Source organism: Tachysurus vachellii, chromosome 21 (genome assembly GCF_030014155.1).
Source record: "Tachysurus vachellii isolate PV-2020 chromosome 21, HZAU_Pvac_v1, whole genome shotgun sequence".
Classification (NCBI taxonomy): domain Eukaryota; kingdom Metazoa; phylum Chordata; class Actinopteri; order Siluriformes; family Bagridae; genus Tachysurus; species Tachysurus vachellii.
In genome coordinates this window covers 18,179,691-18,188,579 of record NC_083480.1, presented here as the reverse complement: position 1 = coordinate 18,188,579, position 8,889 = coordinate 18,179,691, and the positions used below count along the sequence as shown (strand labels likewise).

At 43.3% G+C, this 8,889-nt stretch overlaps 1 protein-coding gene across 3 annotated transcripts; it reads right to left on the bottom strand.

Moving 5' to 3' along the window:
* Positions 1–309: 309 nt before the first annotated feature.
* Positions 310–6,174, bottom strand: znf706 (zinc finger protein 706). Of its 3 annotated transcripts, none has more exons than XM_060857205.1 (3): positions 6,061–6,174; positions 3,568–3,721; positions 310–1,216 (listed from the first exon to the last, which is right to left on the bottom strand). In XM_060857205.1, the coding sequence occupies exons 2-3, from the start codon at positions 3,700–3,702 to the stop codon at positions 1,121–1,123; spliced, it is 231 nt and encodes a 76-aa protein (XP_060713188.1). In that variant the 5' UTR covers positions 3,703–3,721; positions 6,061–6,174; the 3' UTR covers positions 310–1,120. The 3 variants fall into 3 exon arrangements, with proteins under 3 accessions (XP_060713188.1, XP_060713187.1, XP_060713189.1); XM_060857204.1 differs by having other exon boundaries at positions 6,057–6,140; XM_060857206.1 differs by lacking the exon at positions 6,061–6,174 and adding an exon at positions 5,397–5,520.
* Between the last annotated feature and the right edge of the window lie 2,715 nt (positions 6,175–8,889).

Sequence of the window (8,889 nt, the reverse complement as noted above, 5' to 3'; positions counted from 1 at the left end):
AAAAAAAGAAGCAAACTGCTTTATTTTTAGATTTCCAACAAGCTAATGTTAGGTAAAACCCATAATACCTCAGGGTAGCTATCATGAAGTATTTTGTAATGTAATCCAAACAGCAGCCAAGTTCAGTAGGACCTGAAGACAGCAGAGCTAATGATCACCATGCAGCATGTAGCTAGTTGTTCATTAGCTGACTAGCTGTAGCTATAATATACAAGTGGGATCACTTTAGTTTGACTAATTTAAGTTAATTATTGTAATTTAAGCTCCACCTAATTGACTGGTAAGTGAATAAAAAGACAGGACAGTTCATAACCAAAATTAAACTTTATTAGAATGTTATATTACATTGGCACAGGAACCAGGTCACTGAACTCGATTCCAGCGAAGAGGAAGTATTTCTGTAGTAAAATTAAAATAGTATTTAATTAATCACCCATAAGTACATCCAGTGCGCTCTGAAAAATTACAAAACAATCATCACTTTTATCCACAAATTAAATAAAATCCATCCACAGGTTTGGAGTAGCATATGTTCCAGTTTAAAAGTTTTATTTTTTTATTCTGCCTGTCTCTTGAGCAAAAAATTAATTTATAAATACATTCATCACATCATATTGAAGTCTAATTAACATCAATGTATAACGTCGTTATTTTTTGTAATGATAACAATGCTCAGTTAGCACAGATCCCTTACGGGACGCTAATTATTTATATTATGTTTAGGTTTAGAGGTTAAATCACAGCTGAGTTACTTAAAGTGAAACACCGAAAACTGGGCAGTTGATAATGTAAAAGTTGTTAAATATCCGTCGCAACACTATATTTATATATAGTTTTTATAGGCTTTATAATCTGGAAAATACAGCATTTATAATTACATCATCAACACCCCGTCACCTGTATATCATCACCTCACTGTACCTCAGTGTAGCAGTGTGTGAGACGCAATCAACACAAACCAGTGTGGAGTTAATCAGACAGACGGACAAACAGACGGACAGACGGACGGACACAGGCAGACAGATGTCTGCATGTGTTTTTTTTTTGCTGTTGGGGCAACAGTTGACAGTGTTAACAGTCCTTGATGGTGACGCCGCAGTGCAGGTCTGGGGAGCGATGCTCAGGCTTCTACACCCACCAGTTCTGGAGGAAGAGGATTTTTGGGATGTTTGCTCTCGAAATGCTGCTTAAATGTTTTTGGATCCGGCATCTGTGACTACAGAGAGATGCAACAGTTTAGAAAAATGTGCTATAAGTAAAGCTAGACTGAATATTAAGTTTCTATTAGTTTCTCTGTTTAACTATGTTTTAAAGAAAAACCATTAGGCTTAGTGCAAAAAAATGTGTTTATATTTGTTTAATGTGTTTATTCAGCTTCAAAAACCACAAGACGTGCCTCAATGCTCTGAATTCACGATGTGACGTCATTCTGAATTACGTTTGGAGCTTTGGAGTTGTTGCCATGACGGCAAATTCCTGATCTCAGACCAGCTCAGTTTATTTCACGTAACTCAGAGACTAGATGATGCTTTCAGACAGGGTTCACATCACTCCTGTCACAACATGCTGACACCACATGGTCACCTCACGCTGCCACCACATGGTCACCACACGCTGTCACCACACGGCCACCTCACGCTGCCAGAACACGGTCACCTCACGCTGCCACCACACAGTCACCACACACTGCCAGCACACGGTCACCACACGCTGCCACCACACACTGCCACCACACGCTGCCAGAACACGGTCACCTCACGCTGCCACCACACGTGGTTACCACACGCTGTCACCTCACGCTGCCATCACACGCGGTTACCACACGCAGTCACCTCACGCTGCCACCATACACAGTTACCACACTCTGCCACCACACGTTGTCACCTCACACTGCCAGAACATGCTGCCACCACACGCTGCCAGAACACGGTCACCTCACGCTGCCAGAACACGGTCACCACACGGTCACCTCATGCTACCAGAACACGCTACCACCACACGTGGTTACCTCACGCTGCCACCACATGCGGTTACCACACGCTGTCACCTCATTCTGCCAGAACATGCTGCCACCACACGCTGCCACAACACGATCACCACAGGCTGCCACCACAAGGTCACCACACGCTGCCACCATGTGGTTACCACACGCTGCCAGAACACGCTGCCACCACATGCTGCCACCACACGCTGTCACCTCACGCTGCCACCACAGTTCAATGTTACATACATAATTGTTGATATTTATTTTTTTTTTACGAGTCATGTGACCTTTTAGGAAGAGCGACTAAATATCCAACAGTATTCACAGTTGTTTTATACATTTTTTTATTGTTATTATAATACGTTTGCTCTCTTAAGTGAACAGACTTAATTCAAAAATTAAACATTTAAAGAGGCTGAATTTAAAATAATGTTTCATTTAAACAATAATTTGTACTGTTGGTGGACATAAATAAATACAAATTCATTAAAAAAAGAAAGCTTTCAGCTCCAATAAACATATCACTGGATCAATTAAACAATGAGTTTATATACAGATTATATTTATTAGAAAATCTGGAGAGGTCTGTGAAATGTATTTACGATTAAACTTTTTTTTCTTTAGTTTAAAATAGACAAGTGTGAGACAAGCATTTAAACATACACAAAACATATCATTTTAAAATAATAAATAAAAATTAATAACAGACTTGAATGAAAGAGTGTGTGTGTGTATGCGTGTGTGTATGTGCGTATGTGCATGTTACAGAAAATTCCTATAACTCTAAATTCACCTAAACTATTTCAAACTACTCTACAGATATCACTCAGTCCTACGTAAAGAAAAAAAAATAAAATAAAAAAATAATAGTAATATTAATAAAAATAATAACATCGATGGGACTTAATTTACAGGACTGATGTTATTTATCACTGTAAACAATGTAAAATGTGAATATAATAAAAAATATATATAAATAAATAATAAATATAAAAATAATATTTCACTGCACTGTGGGAGACACAGCAGCACCCCCTGGAGGTAGTGCTTTCACTTTCTGCCTAATTTTTTGCTCCATAAGTTTGGTAAACTGGGGCTCATGACCCCTTGTGGGGCTCTAAATTTACATATGAGGCCACGAGAAAAACGCAGAGAAAAACGTCTCGTCTTTATGCTGTTTCATTCCTTTAGTTTACAATCAGAAACATTGGACTACAGGCTTAAATTCTGAAATGTTATGAGTCACAATTTACAAGTCTTAGATGTCTCACATCTCCGATCACACCATGACCACTTCTGTTCTACTCTACAGTGTTACTGAGCACTGACGGGGTGTGGCCACTGATGGGGCGTGACCACTGACGGGGTGTGGCCACTGACGGGGTGTGGCCACTGACGGGGTGTGGCCACTGACGGGGTGTGGCCACTGACGGGGTGTGGCCACTGACGGGGTGTGACCACTGACTGTTTCCTGTTACAGTCTGGAGTTTAAGAATCCACTCATGTCGCCTTCACACATACTGAAAGCTGTGTGTGTGTGTGTGTGTGTGTGTGTGTGTGTGTGTGTGTGTGTGATAACCCACCCTGCAGACTCCACATGTATACACCAACGCAGCCTTTGCTGCCGTCTTCTGGTCGTGACCTTTTGACTTCTTGATCTCTGCCTGCTTCTTGGCGTTTTTCTGCTGAGATTGGATCTTCTGGTGTCCTCGAGCCATGCTGCTCTGAAACAAAGCTCTGTAACAGACACACACCATAAATGGTATGTGATATTTATAGCACTGCTGTATAAGACCCTCGAGTGATCGTCAGCTCTGGAAGTGTTTTACCAACTATCCCAATTTTTCATGCTTTTTATCCTTTTATAATTACTTTTACAACAAAACTGTTTTTTTGTGTGAGTTTATACTGAGATATATTATGTCAGATTATATCACACGCTGTTTTTTTTCTCCTCCCTGCAGTTGTTTGAATGTTACATCACGTGTAAAAGTGGCTGTGAAAACCTGTCTGATCACGTTCGGTCTCCACAGTGTCAGGGCGAGGTGCTGATGGGTGTAACCACTGACAAGGTGTGACCACTGACAGGGTGTGACCACTGACAGGCTGTGACCACTGACAGGGTGTGACCACTGACAGGTTGTGACCACTGACAGAATGTGACCACTGACAGAATGTGACCACTGACAGGAGGTGTGACCACTGACAGGCTGTGACCACTGACAGAATGTGACCACTGACAGGTTGTGACCACTGACAGGGTGTGACCACTGACAGGCTGTGACCACTGACAGGCTGTGACCACTGACAGGTTGTGACCACTGACTGGATGTGACCAGTGACAGGGTGTGACCACTGACTGGATGTGACCACTGACGGGAGGTGTGACCACTGACGGGAGGTGTGACCACTGACGGCTGTGACCACTGAAAATGAGTGACCATTGACCGGGTGTGACCACTGACAGGATGCGACCACTGACTGATGTGACCACTGACGGGAGGTGTGACCACTCACGGATGCGACCACTGAAAATGAGTGACCATTGACAGGATGCGACCACTGACGAGGTGTGACCACTGACTGATGTGACCACTGACTGATGTGACCACTGATGGGTGTGACCACTAACAGGTGTGACCACTGATGGGTGTGACCACTAACAGGTGTGACCACTGATGGGTGTGACCACTGATGGGTGTGACCACTGATGGGTGTGACCACTAACAGGTGTGACCACTGATGGGTGTGACCACTGATGGGTGTGACCACTAACAGGTGTGACCACTGATGGGTGTGACCACTGATGGGTGTGACCACTGATGGGTGTGACCACTGATGGGTGTGACCACTGATGGGTGTGACCACTAACAGGTGTGACCACTGATGGGTGTGACCACTAACAGGTGTGACCACTGATGGGTGTGACCACTGATGGGTGTGACCACTAACAGGTGTGACCACTAACAGGTGTGACCACTGACGAGGTGTGACCACTGACTGATGTGACCGCTGATGTGGTTTGTCGCTTGCTGCTTGGACACAAGTACTGACAAGCTGAAAATGTTATTTTTTGAGACAAATCCAGAACACTGTAAACTTTAACAAACACATTATTACACCACAAATGAGCAACGCAGCCTCTGAACTTTATGACTGCGATTAAAAGCTTGAATCAAAAATAAACCTAAAAATTTATATTTATCTAAAATAAATCATCAGCTGCATGAAGTCATGGAGCCCAAAACCGTGCACATGGCTCCTGTTTATGACAAACACACTTTGTGTTAATTGTTTATTAACAATAAGTCATTTCCACGCGCCTGAATTACACATTTTAAATGTACTTTATATTTACATTACATTCATATGTAACTCATATCCTACATACTATAAATATACGGTGTCTCACCCGTACTGGGAAAAACCGCCTTCTCGCTTCTGATTGGCTAGTTACAATGATCTTCTGAGCGAGGATTGGCTGTCAATACTTTGTCCACGTTGTCCATTAGACAAAGTGACCAATCCCAAAGCTCCTTAATAAAAAGCAGGTGGGAAAAGAAAAGACCATAACAAAGCACCATAAGGGCTTAAGGCACTAATCCTACATCAGAGATAACACAAAGATGCGATTTACTCGTGAAGTAGATTGTTTTCCTAAAAGCATTGTCACAAACCACCGCTTTAAAGTTGGAGAAGTTTTAGTAAATATCGAGGTTTGTTTTGAGCAGCTGTTAGCACTGCTACTTAGCGTGAGCCGCTTCACTAGTGAACACTGAGCGGCTTCACTAGTGAACACTGAGCCGCTTCACTAGTGAACACTGAGCGGCTTCACTAGTGAACACTGAGCCGCTTCACTAGTGAACACTGAGCCGCTTCACTAGTGAACACTGAGCGGGTTCACTAGTGAACACTGAGCGGGTTCAAAACACATTTTATTTTATCATAAATAATCTATATCTTTATCTATACATATTTATCATTTTACAGGCAAACTGAGGGAGTGAATTTTAAAAACTCACTATTTAAAATCAGTCACTTTTTTTAGTTAAATTAGGCAACGCTTACTTACTTACACACGGAGAAGAGAGTCGGCGGTCAGAATGAAGTTTACAGCTGTGTAAATATGAAACACTTCCCACACACGAGAGCAGGGAGCTGCCTGGGACGCGTCCCAAATCAGAGCCTGATCACTTCCCCTACACACTCACTCACTTACCCTAAACACACACTCAGTTCTTTTATTCACTCACTCACTTACCCTAAACACTCATTCAATACTTTTAGACACTCACTCACCCCTACATACTCACTCACTCACCCCTACATACTCACTCACTCACCCCTACATACTCACTCACTCACCCCTACATACTCACTCACTCACCCCTACATACTCACTCACTCACCCCTACACACTTACTCACTCACCCCTACATACTCACTCACTCACCCCTACATACTCACTCACTCACTTACCCCTACACACTTATTCACCCCTACATACTCACACACACTCACTCACTCACTCACTCACCCCTACACACTTATTCATCCCTACATACTCACTCACTCACTCACTCACTCACTCACTCACTCACTCACCCCTACACACTTATTCACCCCTACATACTCACTCACACACTCACTCACTCACTCACTCACTCACCCTTACACACGTACTCACCCCTACATACTCACCAACTCACCCCTACACACTTAATCACTAAACCCCTAATTACTCACTTACTCACCCCTACATACTCACTCATTTACCCCTACACACTTACTCACTCACCACTACATATTCACTCACACCCGCACACTTACTCACTCACCCCTACATACTCACTGACCCCCTACATACACAATCACTCACCCCTACATACTCACTCACCCCTACACACTTACTCACTCACCCCTACATACTCACCAACTCACCCTTACACACTTAATCACTCAACCCCTAATTACTCACTTACTCACCCCTACATACTCACTCACTCACCCCTGCACACTTACTCACTCACCCCTACATACTCACTCACTCACCCCTACATACTTACTCACTAGCCCTACACAATTACCTACCTCCTACATGCTTACTCACTAGCCCTACATACTCTCTCACTCACCCCCTACACACTTACTCACTAGCCCTACACACTTGATCCGGAGCTCACACTGTTTATTCTCTGCTGCTCTATTAATCAGTGCTGCTGTTTCTATTGTACTAATCCCACTGCCACCACACTCAACCCCGGGCAGATCCTTGCTCCTGTGTGTAGGAAGTGTTTCATATTCATTCATTCATTCATTCATTCATTCATTCATCTTCTACCGCTTATCCGAACTACCTCGGGTCACGGGGAGCCTGTGCCTATCTCAGGCGTCATCGGGCATCAAGGCAGGATACACCCTGGACGGAGTGCCAACCCATCGCAGGGCACACACACACACACACACACTCTCATTCACTCCCGCAATGTGTTTCATATTAATAATGATAAAAACTTCTAATACGCCACCACCAGTACTGTTACTGTTACTGCACTTACTACTATGGAACCAGTAATCAAGAAACCTAATTTGGATCCATCAGTTTTTGCTCATTATAGACCTCTCTCAAAACTCCCATTACTATCCAAACTATTGGAGAAGGTTGTATATGGACAACTGAACTCATTCTTAGATTTAAATGGTATTCATGACGTATTTCAGTCTGGTTTTAAAGCACTACACAGTACAGAAACTGCACTATTGAAGGTTTTTAATGACTTACTACTTGCCACTGACTCTGGTGACTGCGCTATTTTAATTTTACTAGACCTTTCGGCTGCATTTGATACAGTTGACCATAATATCTTGATTTCACGGCTCGAACAATGTGTTGGTATTACGGGTACTGCTCTGGAATGGTTTAAATTTGGCTGAAAGAACCTTTTCGGTTCATCTTGGAGACTATGTCTCCTCAACTGCTATACTCACATGTGGGGTCCCCCAGGGCTCCATTTTGGGGCCTATTCTGTTCTCCCTGTATATGCTCCCTTTAGGGCATATTTTTAGGAAATTTGGTATTTCTTTTCATTGTTATGCAGATGACCTGCAAATTTATCTGCCCTTGAAACGCAAAGATACCTGCTCTCTAGTGCCCCTACTGCAGTGCTTTGATGAAATTAAGACCTGGATGGCACTAAATTTCCTTAATTTTAATGAAAAGTAAACAGAAGTGGTGTTGTTTACGCCAGGGGGAACCTGTGAGTCAGTAGACCTAAACCTCGGTAAGCTGAATCCTTATGTTAAGCCTTTTGTAAAAAATTTAGGTGTTGTTTTGGGGTCACGGTGGCTTAGTGGATAGCACGTTCGCCTCACACCTCCAGGGTTGGGGGTTCGATTCCTGCCTCCTCCTTGTGTGTGTGGAGTTTGCATGTTCTCCCCGTGCCTCGGGGGTTTCCTCCGGGTACTCCGGTTTCCTCCCCCGGTCCAAAGACATGCATGGTAGGTTGATTGGCATCTCTGGAAAATTGTCCGTAGTGTGTGAGTGAATGAGAGTGTGTGTGTGTGCCCTGTGATGGGTTGGCACTCCGTCCAGGGTGTATCCTGCCTTGATGCCCGATGACGCCTGAGATAGGCACAGGCTCCCCGTGACCCGAGGTAGTTCAGATAAGCGGTAGAAGATGAATGAATGAGTGAGAGAGTTTTGGATTGTGATTTTAAATTGGATAAACAGATTAATTTAGTAGTTAAATCATGTTTCTTCCAATTGAGACAACTCACCAAGGTGAAACCTTTCCTGTGCTCTAAGGACTTTCAGAGAGTTGTGCATATCTTTATCTCAAGTCGCCTTGATTACTGTAACAGCCTTTATTTAGGTATTAATCAGGCCTCCCTCTGCAGACTGCAAA

Coding starts and splice junctions, on each gene's coding strand:
- znf706 (XM_060857205.1), bottom strand. CDS start 3,702: ATGGCTCGAGGACACCAGAAGATCCAATCTCAGCAGAAAAACGCCAAG. Junction 1,217..3,567: donor ATACATGTGGAGTCTGCAGG/GTGGGTTATCAC, acceptor ATCTCTCTGTAG/TCACAGATGCCGGATCCAAA.